This window comes from Meriones unguiculatus, chromosome 16 (assembly GCF_030254825.1).
Source record: "Meriones unguiculatus strain TT.TT164.6M chromosome 16, Bangor_MerUng_6.1, whole genome shotgun sequence".
NCBI lineage: Eukaryota > Metazoa > Chordata > Mammalia > Rodentia > Muridae > Meriones > Meriones unguiculatus.
The window spans coordinates 64,316,947-64,333,326 of record NC_083363.1 but is presented as its reverse complement, the minus strand read 5'-3'; the positions used below and the strand labels follow the sequence as shown (position 1 = coordinate 64,333,326).

Sequence of the window (16,380 nt, the reverse complement as noted above, 5' to 3'; positions counted from 1 at the left end):
TTGAGGGCAGCTTCTTTCCTGTGGGAAATGGAGGAGTCTGTAAATGGAAAGGCTTTCTGGAACCCTTCATGGTGGTAATGAAGGAAGCTGATGCAGCTGTAGGGAATGTGTGCTCTGTGGTCCCTCTTTCCAGGAGCTGCTTCAGGCAAGACAGGCTGTTTCTGCAAGTACCCTTTGTGGGCAGAGCAAGGCTCCTGCAATCTCATAGGAATTCTTTTTCTTTCTTTCTTTCTTTCTTTCTTTCTTTCTTTCTTTCTTTCTTTCTTTCTTTCTTTCTTTCTTTCTCTTTCTTTCTTTCTCTTTCTTTCTTTCTTTCTCTCTTTCTTTCTTTCTTTCCCTTCCTTCCTTCCTTCCTTCCTTCCTTCCTTCCTTCCTTCCTTCCTTCCTTCCTTCCTTCCTTCCTTCCTTCCTTTTTCTTTGAACAATAGAGGCACTCTATCAGTAATAACAAGGATGATGTCAGTCCAAGGTTGACTGAGCAGGTAGACAGATAATTTTGAAGGATTTTGGTTTTGGAAGATTGTGGTTCTGTTCTGATAGACCTTAGTTAAAAACCCTTTCGTCATAATGTAGCTTGCCTTGCCTTTGTTTACTGATTAAGGTTGGCGGCAAAGTGACTCCATTTTTATTCTAATTTCCCATTTTGTCTGCATTGGTATGGAAGTCCTGGTAAGTGATCCTGGGTGTTTGGTAGCAGAGTCACCTGCTAGAAGCTGAAGGCACCGGGGCTCCTTCCCCGAGTACAGAAGATGGCAGGGTGAGCAGTGGGCAGGCTGGAGAGTGAGAGCACGCACACCCATGTGTTTGCCTGCAGGAGGAGCCTCTGAAAATGGCCTCTCTGCACTGAAAATGGCAAACTCCTTTTAGAAAGACTTTTGGTAGTAAAGTCACATCTGTTGCCCACTCATCTGACAAAAACTTAAGTGTGGGGACTTTACCTGTGACTGTCAAGAAAAAGAGAATGTCCCCAAAGGGTTCCAGCATTTGATGGTTATGTATTAAAACTATACTCCTGTTATCAAAATCAGGTTTTGTGGTCTTAGTCAAGAGTCATGCTCCAAGATATATAGCCCCAGAAAAGCCTAATTTTGTTGTGGGACCTGACCAATGCACTAGGACCTAGAAATCATATGTAAATGTCAACCAAACAGGAATGGCCATAGTTGGTTTTCCTCATTTACATATAAAACACCAATCATGACTGACCTCTTGTGCCCTCTCAGATTATGCTCAAGTGGGGGTGTGCAGGAGGAAGGAAGAATTGGGAAAGAGGGAAGGGAGTTGAGGGGTGAACTGGGTTTGTATAAGCAGCCAGTAACAGGAGCCTGGGTGGGAACTTTCTCTAGCAGCCAGCCTTTCTCTTTGGCCCATGGCCCTTCTTTATGCAAGGAAGGCTCTATCTCCATGGTTTGCAAACTATTTTCTTTCTTTCTATTTTAAATAAAGCTTCTACTTCTCCTGAATTCTGTTCTGGTGAATCTTGTTGACATACCCTAAGGATAAGTGGAAAAAGCATCTATATGAATATGCTTGTGGCTCATTATTTACAGTATTATTTTAAAAAGCGCATGTGGCTAATGGTATGGAAACTAGTTAAGTAAATTATGGAACATATGCTCGATGGATAGAATATTATGAGGTCATTAAAATTATAATTATGAAGCTTATAGCACCACAGAAAGATGGTGATGACTATAAATGGAAGATCAGTTTTCAAATTGTGTGTGCTCTAATGGCAACTATGAGAACATCCTTTCATGCTAGCATCCTGCAGGAGAAGCCCTAATAATTACCAGCTGTTGGCTGGGGATAGCACTTACATCACAGGCAATTTTTGTTTTCTTTCTCCAGTTGGTAATCTTGTTTTGAATCCCAATGTTACAGCTCTGGATCACCAAGAGCAGAGTAGCCTCGGTCTGCTGTTACTGCCTATCCTACCTATGACATCACTGATTTTCCCTGCTCTACTCTGATGGTACAGAGTAAGGATTCCAGTAGAATCCATTTACAGCCTATACTCCGATTTGAGGGTCACCAGGAACGGGTGCTTCCAGCGGGTACAGGATCCTTCTGAAAGAAGCAATATGCTTAAAACAGTGGTTCCCAACCTTCCTAATGCTTCAACCCTTTAATACACTTCCTCATGTTGTGGTCAGTCCCAACCGTAAAATTATTTTTATGGCTACTTCATAACTGTAATTTTGTTACTGCTATCAATTGTAATGTAAATATCTGATATGCAGGTATCTGATGTGCAACCCCTGTGAAATGGTCATTTGACTCCCGAAGATGTTGTAACCCATGGGCTGAGGCTACTGGAGGATATTAGAGTAAGTGAAGTGAGCCAGCATCAGAATGTCAAGCACTGCACATTGTTCTCCTATCTGGGATAAGAGAGAATGCTGAGCTCAGCAGCTGACAGTAGGACTGCAGTGCTCAGAGGCTGAAGGAGTGAAGGGAGAGCTGGGCAGGGTTGGCCAATATGCACGAAGTTACAGACACAGAGGCTTAAGCCCTGGGGTTCTTTTGTGCAACATGGTGACAATTAAACAGTAATGAATTGTACATTTCAAAATAGCTAGACGAGTTTTTTTTTTTTTAATGTTTTCATCATAACAATAATAGAAGTTTAACTCAGAGGCAAGGATTTATTAAGAAAATAAGGAGAAGCAAAGTAGAAACTATGCTTGATTCATAAAAGGACAGAGAGAGGTAGGAGAGCAGGAGAGGGAAAGGAAGAAAAAAAGAAAAGCCACACCGGCAGCCCAGGCAGCAGGACAGGCTGGGTAGTGGGTGAAGAGCAGGGCAGTCGGGTGTGGTGGCACACACCTTTAATCCCGGCACTTGGGAAGCAGGGGTGGGTGGATTTTTCAGTTCCAGGCTGGCCTGGCCTACAAAGTGAGTTCCAAGGCAGCTAGGGCTACATAGAAAATCCCTGTCTTGACAACCTCCCACCCCCAACCACCCGGAAAAAAAAGGAAGACCTCGAGGCCCATCTCCATCCCCCATGCCTCTCTCTCATCATTCATGCTGCTCTGAAAGGGTAGTCTTAGGCTCTCAGCATTTGTCTTCATCTAATCTGAATCAAATGCCTTCCATGTTTCTTCTCTACCCTGCTTTTTGGAATGTTAGCATTGATCAAACACATTTTGAAAGGACAACCAGTGTCTAGTGGTTGTCATGCAGTTCCGGGGACTGCATTTGTTGGAGATGGAAGCAGTGGAACCGGTCTCACTGGCTCTTCAGCAGGAGTGGCCACTGCGCCTCAAAAGTTTGGCTGCAAGTCTTTTCTAACCATTTGCATCTCTCATTGGGACCTGACTTAACAGTGAGATAATTGTAAGTTCAAATATAAGAATAAAGGAATAAATGAGAATTTAAAAATGTGTCTGAAATGGGTGTATCTGGAAAGATGAGTCATCTACCTGACATTGTTAGAAGGCAGAAAGGCACAGGAATCATCACGGAGCTTAAATCTAGGAGGCTGGAATTCCTGCCTCACATCTAGGGCATTTCAGTTGCTTATTCTGTTGTACACTACTCCATCTTGTGGTTAAACAAGGGTACTAATTAGGATGCTACTGTTTCTCACATAGAAAGCCAGTACAGGGTAGCTGTACATCCATCTGTGGAGATAGATTCTGAGACCCCAGTGGATACCTAAATATGGAAAGCAACCAACCACATATGCTTCCCACCCAAAAAACTAGTTATATGATAAAACACTTACAATGTTCCATAATTAAAGACCTATGAATATGTCCTTTCTGTCTACCTGTCTCTCTGTCTCCCCCATCCTCCCTCTCTCCCTTCATCTTCTTATGTGTTGCCTATCTGAATAGCCTGAATAGCCTACACTCTTGGACTTTGGAGCCACTGTTAAGATACATGTTACTTGGATAGCAGCCCTGTGATATCAGTCTAGTTGGCTTGGTAACTAACATGGCTACTTAGAAATTAACAGGCAGTTATTGCACACATCATGAGTATGCTGGACATAGGGATGGTTCATTCCAACCAGAACACAGTGATTCAATATGACATTTCATCGGGCTACTCAGAAAGGAATGAATTTAAAAATGTGTGAATTGATGTGTTTTGTTTTTTTTTTTTAATTTCCCACTTAACATTTTAGATCACAATTTCTCTCAGATAACTGACACAATGAAATGAAGAATCTCAGATGAGGGGAACTAACATATTCCATATGCTTGTATATTCTTTAAAGAATTCAAACCAAGGGCTCAGTTGGTTCAACCCCCAGCACTGCATAAAACCAGGACTGATGATGCACACCTATAATCTGAAAACGCAGGGCAGTCAGGAAGAACAGGCATTTAAGGTCAGCTATGGCTACACACTGAGTCTGAGGCCAGCCTGGGATTTATGAGACCCTCTCACAAAAATACAGCTCACCAATTTAAACTGTATAAGAACTATGAGCAAGGGCTGGAGAGATGGCTTGGAAGTTAAGAGCACTGGCTGCTCTTCCAGAGGTCCTGAGTTCAATTCCCAGCAATCTCATGGAGGCTCATAACCATCTATAGTGAGATCATGCCTCTTGTGGCATGCAGGTATACATGCAGGCAGAACCGTGTATACATAATAAATAAAATCTTAAAAAAACCTATGAACAAGATTTATAAACTTCTAAACATATATGAAGGGGAAAGGCTTTAAAATATTTCACAACCCCATAGTCTGGAGACACCTGCACACATGTGTCTTAGAAGTCAAACACATAAACATGCATATTTTATTAAAAAAGAATTTATCTAAGATTAAGAATGGTAACTGGCCAGAAGAGGGCATCAAATCCTCTGGAACTAGAGTTGGTCTCTATATATTAGTCTCTATGTGAGTTCTTGGAATAGAACCCAGGTCTTCTGGAAGACCTGCCAGTGCTAAGACATTTCTCTGGCCCCCACCCCACACCCACTTCAAATGAATCACTATCAAAACCCAATTCACAGAGGAGAGCTGGTCAATAGGTGAGCTAACAACGGAATATTTTCATGGTAATTAGGTTAAGTAGCCACTGGTTAGACAGGAACCTCTTGGTGGTTAAATACAGTTATGGGGAAATAACAATGGAATGCCATATCCAAATTCAACATTTTCATAACATTTTAGGCTTTATGTGCGGATAATGTTTTTTCTTTCATCTCCACCCTTTGGCCTTGCACTGGTCCATTTGTTTATGTTGCTTGCCTGGGAATGGATTTGGCTGGCAACAGTTGGCTCAAATGATCCTTTAACTCCCCTCTACCTGAGACATTTAACAATGTAGTTCCTATCCTTAAGACTGTTTTGTTTGTTCAAGACAAGCCATTATGGTGCCTGGTTTGGTCTTGGAATCCCAAGTTGCTTTCTCCTCTCCCCATCCACACACCCTCACCAGTGCTGGGAGCTACAGGCCCTACACCTGCCTTCCCAAGAATACTTCTATAAGGAAAGAAGTGGCCCTCACGAATTCATGGGGAAGAACCACAACTTGCCTTAGAAAGCCTCCAGGTAACACTGGTGGATGTTGACACTAACTCTGAAGTTCACTGATAGAGAGCACCAATAAAAACAAAACCCAACTCTCTCTTTCCCTCCCTCCCTCCAAGACAGGGATTCTCTGTGTAGCCTTGGCTGTCCTGGGCTCACTTTGTAGACCAGGCTGGCCTTGAACTCAAAGATCCGCCTGCATCTGCCTCCCTGAGTGCTGGGATTACAAGTGTGCACCCCCGTGGCCAGCTCTACTCTTACTGGCCTTTCTCCATTCTTAATTCTCCCAGTTTCCTCATCACTCAGGAGTAGGCTACAGTTCGGCTGTGATCACAATATGAGTTACGTAACTTATCAAGTTGGTTGTTATTGGCAGTCTCTCTCCATCAACTTACAAGGTGTGGTAAGTTTTAGATAAATCAAGAATTACTTCCAATTGACTTAAGAAATTGGCCTTCAAACCAATCTGTCCCCTTTTCTCTGCCTCCACTAAAAGCACTGGTCCAAGCCACCATCAGCGGTCACCTGACTTGGTACTTATCTATTGTGTGAGCTTCCAGATTCTGTTAGCCTTCCTGTTCCCTAAAACATGCAAAAGCAGGCTAATCTGTATTCTAGTCACACCAATGAGTCCCCTGTCACCGTGAAATATCAGAGCCTTAAATGACTTGCTGAGCTTTTGATGAACCGAGATCCTACTGTGTGCAGGCTTGGTCTTCCTAGAATAAAATCAAGGTGTGGGCTGAAGACCAGAATGCTAGTGGTGTAGAGGGCAGCCACCTAATTGATCAAATCAAGTTGAAAGGGAAATTAAGTTGTGCAGGATCCCCACAAATCCCCAACACCAGCATGGACCCTAAGCATGGAGCAGGATTCATATCCAGTGAAAAACTGTTAGTTTGGGCTTCCAATTGATTCTTACCGCAGAAAAAAGAAATCCAGGTAGTTGAGGAAGGAACACTGAGTCATCGGACAGGTGATGCTCACTTTCTCCTTAGGGTGGTTTTGAAGGTTTCAGTCAGTGCCGATATCTGGTTGGAAAAGTCTGTCCAGTATCAACAGTGTAGGGGTTTCAGTTAGGTCTTCTGCGTGGTCCTCAGAATTTTGAACAAGGATTCTGCCTCCATTTTACAGCAAGGAAGGAAAGGAGCAGGAAGGCCCAAAGACTGGCTTCTTGAACATGTACTGTGTCACATATTTTGCCAGCCCTTTCTCAGCTTGTTTACTACCAGCCTCGTGTGACAGGTGAGGTCATGTCCCTATCACCTACCACACAGGTGGAACACTCCTGTTCCCACTTACAGTCAGGACTTAATTGCCTTCTGTTTTCTCTGTGCTTGTGTTTCTCTAATTAGACTGTAAGCCCTGAGGAGAAAAACTATTTTGTAACAGTCTTGCTACTACTGACCCAAAGGTTGGAGATATATGTCAACTCAGAGAAGAGTGCAGCAGTGTAAGGTAGGGAGACTGGTCATGCTAGCAATCTGGAGACATCCGTTCATCAGCAATGTGGCCCTTTCATCAGCAGGCAACTTGTTTGCTTTCTATGTACAGGTTCTGGGACAGAATAAAGGGGAGTGGAGGCCTACCTGTATTTTGGCTGGGCTTCTAGACACACCCATGGTTTGTACTTCATACAAGCTATAGCAAATGCATTGTCTGAGGAGAGGCAAGTGAGCATAGGGCCAGTGAATAAGGCAGGCACATCTGGTCTCAGCCCTGCAGATGGGCTGCTGGTAGGGCATAGTAGGGAGGGGACAATAAGCCTGGGAGAGCAGGTAACTTGTTTAAGTTGGTCAAGAACACTCAACAGCTATGGCTTCCAGAAAGTTTAGAGCATGCTCCACAGGCTGGAACTTCTGTATTAGGATATTGCACGAACACCCCGGGGGCAGGGCTATCTGTGCAATGTGCCGCCTTCTGGGAAGATGAAGGGCTGTATTCTGGGAACTGTATTCCGCTCAGTACAAACTTTCAATGTGAACCGAAGGCAGCACTTCTGTAAAGGGGAAGGAAGTGGCGGGAGAGGCACTGGGCACTCCAGGGACACTCTGTCGCCCTCCCAGTAGGAGCCTTTCCCAATAAATGCCCCTTCAGACAGTTCAAACTGGATTTTTTTTTTAAATTTAATTTATTTTTATTTTTTTTAAGCCTATACCAGAGTCCCAAGCTTTTCTATTGTAGCCAGAGACTGCAATGCAGAACTCAGGCCTCCGGACGGACTTTATCTACTGAACGTCGCCATAAAAACAACTGCTGATGCAACTCTCTTCAAACAAGTGACACTGTGAGACAGCAAAGAAGTACCTCAACTGAATAATGGGGCTCACGGGGGGTGGTCACTTACTCCAGCGAGAGCACCATCCTTGACGGAGAAGGTAGGGCTAGGCGTGACTGGGGATGGTTCCAGGGCAGCTTCCATTTGTCTCACAGAGAGACCTCACACTGGGAGGCCAGCTCCCCTGGAGGTTTCAATCATTTTTAGGAGGGCAACTAAGAGCTGGGGAAATGAAAAAAGGCAAAAATCAGATATTCTCCTGCAGTTTTCATTTAGGAGCAGTGATTTAGGGGAAAGTGGTGTTAAGACCGAGTCCTGCCTGGATAGCACCCTGATCTCATGGGCACAAGAAGGGCTGACAATGGTCAGTACGCATTCTTCCAGGGGCCTAGGAGCCACTCCTAGGAACCATCAGAAGAGTGAGGTCTTTGTCCTTTTTACTTCTATTCTAGATCCCGTTCTCTCCTTCTCTTCACATTCAAAACTAACAAGGACTCTGCCAGGCAGGAATGCAAACCTCGGCCCTGGTAGAACATTAGTAGGACAGAGAGGCCAGAGTGTAACTTTTTATTCTTCTCGCTTTGTTATTGGATTTTTGTCTGTCATTTCTTTACCACTAAAAGGAGCATGCCCTGAATTAACACAAAATGTTCATTCTGGTACCAAACTGGGCATGAAGAATGTCAGTCACTAAATGACAAGTTTTTCGAAGGGGAAATTTTAGGTTCAAGGTGGCCCAATGTGGAGATAAAATATCAGGTCTCAGACTTATTTCCCTGAGGATAGAGATAGTTTTTTTGTTTGTTTGTTTTGTTTTTTGAGACAGCTTCTCTGTGTGTAGCTCTGGATGCCCTGGAATCACTTGGTAGAATAGGCTGGCCTTGAACTTGCAGAGATCCACCTGCCTCTGCCTCCCGAGAGCTGGGATTAAAGGCGTGTGACACCACACTCGGCTGAGGGTAGAGTTTTATAGCTGATGGGGTTTTGCCAAAGTAGGTGGCGATAATTTTTTTTTATTAACATTAGTAATTAGCAACAATATTAATAACTATATTAAACCTTGTTTCTTTCTGTAAACATCAGTATTTATAAAACAATATAATAGTCTTTCTTATAAATATCTGTATGTTCCTAATTGAGAGCTCTCTAATATGGTTCTAATGGCTGCCAGGCTAAAAAACTTTTTGTCTATGGGTTTTTTGGGGCTAGGACTAGCCTACTAGGAGAGCCATGCACATGTGACCTAAAACATCAAATTGCCCCACTGTTTACATCATTCATTTTTTTTCTGCTGTAGTCAAGTAAACCTAAGACTTGACTGGGATAAAGGGATAAAGGTCTTAAATGACTGCCATTCCACCAGCTCACTCCACCTTCTCCCTCATTCATCTCTTTCAAACGATTACTAGACAACCGTGGCCTTCTATTTAGCTTAAACATGAGACTTGACATTGAACACCAGCATTTACAGACAACTTCCCGGGGGCCAAGTGTTCACACATACATACTGAGTCCTAGCAATACTTGGGGTTGTGCTTTCTCTCCATCTCACAAGCCACTGAGGCATCAGGTCAGCCAGCCTGGCGTCATTCCATGTTACCAGCTCGGGAGCCGGGACTCTGATCTCAGCTTGGCTTGTACTAACTGCCTGGCTTGGGGGAGGTTCCTTGACTTTGCTGAGTGTCCAACTAAAATACTGTGGACAATCAAGCTAAAGAAGTCAAGAAATAGGGACTCCCAAAAGCCTCTTCGACAGCACCTGCCCACGATTCCTGGGCCCGACTTTCCCTCTGTGTTATTCTGCTCCCTCTCTTAGGCTTTATGTTTGAGCTTTTTGGGCTTCCCACTGCACCTCTTTCTGCCCATCTTTCAAATCCCCACTGGAAGAGCCTCCCTGGTCCTCAGCAGCACTCACTCCTTCTAAGTCCTGGTCTCTTGCTTTTAAATGTGGCCCAAACATTTTAGGTGCTGTAGACAGACACACAAACCCAAGCTGACCTCACTGTTTCCCTTATATTTTACCTCCCTCCCCCAACTTTTCTCAAAGTTCTATCCAATGGCCAGCCTGACTTTATTCTTAAGGTCTGCATCACCGATTACAATGGCATTATCACATCTGCCCAGATGAACTGAGAAACCATTTCTCCCTCTGAATTCTACCTCTGTGCTTGGGCAGTTTCCCCCTCCTGCAGACAGTCCCTCAACAGCATGAAGTTTTTCTGTGAACATGTTTACTCTGGGGCTGCCTAGGAAGGTCGGATTTAGTAAGACTCAGGTGCTTTCACTGTCCTATGGTGGCTCCACTTCATGTATCTTGTTAAAATCACAGGGTTGAAACTGCTGCTCTACTCAATCAGGAAGTGGACGGGGAAATTCTGCCAGTCCACTCACTTTCTCCTTTTTAGTCCTTGCGGAGCTCTGACCACATAGAGAGATGTTGTCTGTACTATGAGACCCATTTAACAAACATTTCTAGAAGTTTCCTCACAGACAAGCTCAGGAGTCTATCTCCCATGTGACATCAGTTGCATCAAGTTGACACAAGGGAAGCATATATTCCAACTTTAAAAAAAATATCTGGTCCATTTGGCTTGGATAAACCTCGAGAACATTACACTAAGTTTAATAAGAAGATACAGAAAGACGCTGTATACAATTTCACTTGGGTGTGGAGTATGAAGTCAGCGCCACAGGAAGAGTAACTCCAGCACAGCATGCACCTTAGGGGCCTGCTTGTCCTTCCACGCACACAGGAGGGAGCCATTTGAGATGATGGATGTATCATTTCTCTTGACTGCATTAAACATTTCATTATGTACATCAAAATACCCTATTGTAGACCTTAAATACATGATGACAAATTTATAAAACCCTAACCTCAAACTAACCCAAAATGGACTCAGCCTCTTTCCCCTTCTGTCCAGCAACTAAAGGCTGAACTGTGCCCCTCACTGGCTATAGCCTCGACAGCCACCCAACACTGGAAACTCAGAGCGCGCTACCTCTGCTGGGCTCCTGCTGTAACCGGCTCCCTCTACTCTTTGAATGCTTAGCTCTCAATTCCAAAAGCACACGGCAAGAACTACCGCGTGGGGCAACAAGCCTGGTGCACTGAGTTCAACTCTGCATCTGGCACCAGTGAGCACCTCATCTTTAAAATACAAGAGCTAGCGACAGCTTTCAAGTCAAATACGCAAGGTTTTGTGAACTACATTCTTGTAGTTTAGAAAAATAGAGGAGAATGAAACTAACATTCGTTTTATTATTTTTAATGGTAATCAAAGCAACACCTAACAATAAATCATGTCCTAATTCAAAACAATGCCTGCATGCGCTGCCTCTGTTGGTCAGTGTCCGAGCGTGCTCCACCGCAATCCAGGCACACAGACAGTGCTCCTCACTCTGCGTGAAAGCCTCAGCGCTTCTTCCAGGTGAACTTTCTCCGGGCGCCCTCCTGGCCTGGCTTCTTCCGTTCTCTGATGCGAGGGTCAGGAGTAAGTAGCCCAGCTGCAGAGTAAACAGAGAAGCCTGTGTGAACCACGGGAATTGCAGGCTGCCTAGACGCGTGCACTGCACACTTACAACTGCTTCTAGAAAAATCTGGAGGCACACAACCAAACCAAACCACGAGTTCACGTCACGATGCTGGCTGTTTTCTATTTTTGGAGGTACCTACCCAATTTCAGAAGCAAACACCAGCAACCCTTCATGAGTCTTTCTTTGGTTTAATACTGTTCAACTTAGGCTGAAGCCATTCTTCCATGGCCAGCCATTGTTTACTAGGCTGACATGTATTCTTCCTCATCTTCTGAGGATGAGCCTGAACTTCTGATTCTCATGCCTTTGTCTCCCAGGTGCTGGGGTTACAAGTCTACGTCACTGTGCCTGATCAGTGAGGAAGTACACTGACACCTGTTAACAGCACAGGCGAAAGCTCATACAGAAACAAACAGGGTTTGCTGAAAAAAGAAGTATCTTGCTATAATTTCTGTGAAAATTACATTCCTTATGTTTTATTTCAGAAGCTAAGTAAGTTCAGAGTTATTCTTTGGATATAATCCGTTTGTTCTAGAAGAATAAAGTTACCTTCAGCTGGAAGCTGTTGCTTGTCTAATCACCAGGAACAATCATACTTTGAGGCAGCTCCTGAGTTACTTTACTTTTGGCATATAGTCCAAAGAGAATGTTAGTCACTATCACAGACACCAGAAAAATGCAAGTGCTTACATAACACACAGTGCCACCTTTACCTCTCCTTTTGTTGTTGTGGCAGGGGCTCACTCTGAAGCTCTGGTTCATCTGGAACTCTCCATGGAGAGCAGGCTGACCTTAGGCTCACAGAGAGCCGCCTGCTCCTGCCTCACTAGTGCTGGGGTTAATGGTGTGCACTCCTGAACCTGGCCTTTTCACTTTTGCCTGGCATACCTTACAGTGCTATTTAGTAGGGATTCATGGAATAAAATAATTACTATGAATGGAATACAGATATGTCCAACATTCAATTCTAAACCAGATGCACAAAGCTTCAAAACACAGTGGTTATGTGAAACCTACCCAAGTCTCCTTCACTAGCTACCTATTTTCACAAGTTGGTGAATTTGATAAAAAGTCAAATTACTTATAAGCAAGCAATATTCCAAGAGATTTAAAAAAATTAAGTAGCTTAAGCCACACACTCCATTTCTATCAAGTCCCATTGCTGGGCCACAGGCAGAGAGTTGGGTGCCCACTTTATAAGGACTAAAAAGGATGATGTTCGAAGCGCCACATGACTGCGGAGGCTCCCGAATCTGCTGCACACACACAGCTTTTTTCCTGCACACGCTACAAAGACCCAAGACCACCTATGGCTTGAATGGTCCCTACGTGTTTAAGCAATATCCAGCAAAATCAAGTATGCTCTTTACCCTACCATATAGAGACTTTTCCATTTACTGTCCAGGTGACAGGATCACAAGGTGGAATGAAAAAAAATCAAAACTGTAATCTCAAAAAGAAAAAAAAAAAAAAGAAAATCCCTAATAATGCTGGAAAAAAATCTATTGTTTGAATATAGTTGCGCTGTATGCTGGTCCAGCTGCACAAAAGATTATGCCTCTAGGCCAAAATAACTTCCGTGGCCTTGGACTACAATTTTAGCAGAGACAAATGTCAGTGGCTGGGAGAGAGGACCTTTTGTTGTTCACTTTGTAGAAATCCAGCCTGAAAGTGACAGTTGTGGTTCTGCAAAACAGAAGGAGCTAGAGGTGTGCTCAGACCCCAAGAGGAAGTTTTCTCACACCAGTGTAAGGTAACATCAACAGGGCAGCAGCAGGGCCTGTTCGTGTGAGCATGGGCACACATACGCATACGCATACACGCGCACACTCTCGCGGGCAGATATACACACACACACACACACACACATGCACACACACACGCACACCCACACTCGCACACCTACCTTGTCTCAGCCACTCAACCTCGTCCTCGGTGATGAAGCTGCACAGAGCTTTGGACATTGCCAAGCGTATGGCTCCTGCCTGCGCTGATCTCCCTCCTCCAGAGACTGTGCAGCTTACATCGTGTTTTTCCAGCCGGTCCAGGAAGTGGAAAGGGAACATCAGCTGTTCTCTACGGCACAGCACAATACATGGGTTAAGGCTCCTATGAAGGCAGGACTTTGTGAATGGTTACACAAACCACATGATGCCTGCTGTGGTTACACTACTCACAGAAACACGGATCCTCCTGAGGTTTGGAATGCTTTGCTTATGCATGGTTCAAAGATTTTTTTTTGGGGGGGGGTATGTTTGGGACAGGGTAGAGTAATGTGCTTACAGAAACTCCTGCTGTTTATTGATTATCTCACCAGAACCTTGAAAGTTGTGAAAATCACCCTGTAAGGAGCCTTACAGCTGGGGAGCACCATTAACCTGATGAATCCACCTTTAGATTCAATAATCGGGTATAAATTAATAGGCCTTCTCAAGAAATACATACCCAATACCATTTGGCTTTCCTAAATGTTCTGTTCCTGCATAAAGTGCGATGCTGTTTTCAGTGACCGCACCACAGTGAACATGCCTCCCTTTCTCTCACCCCAAGTTACCTCCTCCCATCCTTCTCTCAGATGCCCACACAGGCAGGGCTACTCCTTCAGGACCAGCGAGCAAACCAAAGGTAGGTACCCAGGAGCAGCCCCACAAGCACGGTCCTGAGCCTCAGGTGAACAAGCACCCGCTGAACACCATTTTGTCAGTATGATGCTCACTGCCATCTCTGCAAAAGAGCTGGGTTCTGCTACTTTGCCTTTACCTCTGCTAAGTTCTTAAATTATTTATTACCCAAGGCCTCGTGTGCACTGGGCTAGCACTCTCCCTGAGCTACACTTCTGGAACTTTTACTTAGAAGAGTCCATTACATCTCTTGCTCTGTCTGCCACTGTAGCTTCTAGAAGCCCAAATGAAACTGACTTTACATTTAGCTGAGAGCTGAAGCAGCTGGAGAGTCAAATGCAACTTTCACACTATGTGAGAAAAGCTGTGGTCCTGCAAGGAACCCACAGAAGTACTTCCAGGCAATGGCAAACTGTATTTGTAATAGCACATCCAAGGATGGGCCAATCCTACAGTACATAAACCTGCCCTGCTCTGACAGAATACCTAAGCCAGCCAAACAAAACTAGCCATACCACTGCAAGCAGTAGCCATATTATGAAAACTAAGAAAACCAGAGACTGATAACCAAATTTTGCCACTGCAGGACAAGTGGGGTTGTCCCCCACATACACTGAGGAAGTCCCTGCATCACCTGACAGGAAGTGAAGTGCAAAGAAATGAAGCTATAAAAGAGGTGTAGACAACCATTTGTTTGGACCATCAACATTTATCTGTCTCAATTTTTTTAATTATTTATTTTCACTTTTATGTGCACTGGTGTTGTGCATGCATGTAAAACTGTGTGAGGGTATCCGATCTTGGAGTTACAGACAGCTGTGAACTGCCATGTGGATGCTGGGAATTGAACCCGGGTCCTCTGGAAGAGCAGTCAGTGCTCTTAACCATTGAGCCATCTCTCTAGGCCCCAATAACTTTTTTCTTTTTTAAAAAGTATTTAATTATTTATTATTTTGTATATGAATGCTCTGTTTTCATGCCAGAAGAGGGTGCCAGATCTCAGTACAGATGGTTGTGAGCCAGCATGTGGTTGCTGGAAATTGAACTCAGGACCTCTGGAAGAGCAGCCAGTGCTCTGAACCACTGAGCTATATTGCTCCAGGCCCCTCTGTCTCAATTCTTAAGGTTTTAATATTCCCAAACATATGCTTTATATAAGCACTAGACCAAAATTCAGAGAAAACAAATTACATAATAAAATTTCTGGAGCTACATTAGAGTAATGGAGGCAGACTGGTTAAGGTAAAAAAGATGACCAAGAGTCTGCAGAAGCTGGAAGTTGGGATACTACGTGGAAAAGACAATCTACGAACCTCACCCAAAACTTTAAGAATTGGAAATAATGGTTCCACTGTTGCCAATTTTAAGGAAACGGGATTGTAAACCAGCACATACTACCAGATCCATCAAAGGAAATGACTTCACAGCTCTGCCTCTTCTCTCGGGAGCATCTATGAGCTCCTTAATTACAAGAAGCACACTTTGTTTTGGCTGTACGAACTGGCATACTTCAAACAGTTATAAATAAACGGTTTCTTCTGAATGCTACTCCTCTGGTACCAAACACAGACACTTATTTTTGTGTAGCTGCTTTAAATGCAAGCCTGTTCCTTCCGCTACATGGTTAGCACATATATCAGAGTACTGCTTTCCAGAAAGGTTATCAACTTTTCTTTATCCCAAAGTACCTCACACACATATCAATCCATGTTTGAGCAAATAAGAATTTTTAAAAATCTGATGACACTAGGAAGGAAAATTAGTTTCCTCATAATCCACTTTCTGTCTGTAAAAACAGCAGCCCTTACAGAAATAGCCCTGGAAGGATGAAGGGTCCAGTGACTTTAAGATGAGCAGCTCAGCGCCCTCTGCCCAGCTGGAGGCTCCCTGACTGAAGCTGCACAGCTAAGAAACAGGCCCTGATCCTTGCTTCTGTTGTCTCCATTGCTTAGCGGTCTTTCCACTGCTGACTAGTAATGACCAGCTCTCCTTCTCTAAAAAGAGGCTATTTCATGGCTAACAGGGTGTCCCTTAGTCCCCACAGCTACTTCAAGTCAATCAGAGGGTCTGAATGTCCTTCCCCACTAAGAGCAGCGCCAGACTTCCCAAACAGAAATCCTTTCAGATGGCACTGAGGTCTAGTCCATATCTAGGACAAGACAGAGACACTGCTGCTGGCTGACTTCAGACTAAAAGCTGAAGCTGCCAGGAGTGGTGGATGTGCCTTTAATCACACAGTGTTTGAGAAGTAGAGGCAGGAGGATCTTTCTGAGTCTGAGGCTTATCTGGGTCTCAGAGCAAGTTCCAGGCCAACCAGAGCTATGCAATATCTCAAAAGCACGAGATATGAGGGAAGCATGAGTGGGTGTGAGTGCGTGTGTAAAAGATGCACGCTGTAACTGAAGCACGCTGAGCCTTGCTGTGAAACCATCAGGAACTGTATCTGAACAC

General features: G+C 44.1%; 1 protein-coding gene across 3 annotated transcripts in view; it reads right to left on the bottom strand.

Moving 5' to 3' along the window:
* Positions 1-11,024: 11,024 nt before the first annotated feature.
* The window catches only part of Mrps9 (mitochondrial ribosomal protein S9), a 57,879-nt gene continuing 52,523 nt past the window's right edge, over positions 11,025-16,380 (bottom strand). For all 3 annotated transcript variants that reach the window (XM_060369969.1, XM_060369970.1, XM_060369971.1), the window contains 2 exons: positions 13,215-13,384; positions 11,025-11,278 (listed from right to left, as the gene is read on the bottom strand). In XM_060369969.1, coding sequence (XP_060225952.1) covers positions 11,187-11,278; positions 13,215-13,384 — 262 coding nt within the window. In that variant the 3' untranslated portion in view covers positions 11,025-11,186. The remainder of the gene's footprint in view (positions 11,279-13,214; positions 13,385-16,380) is intronic.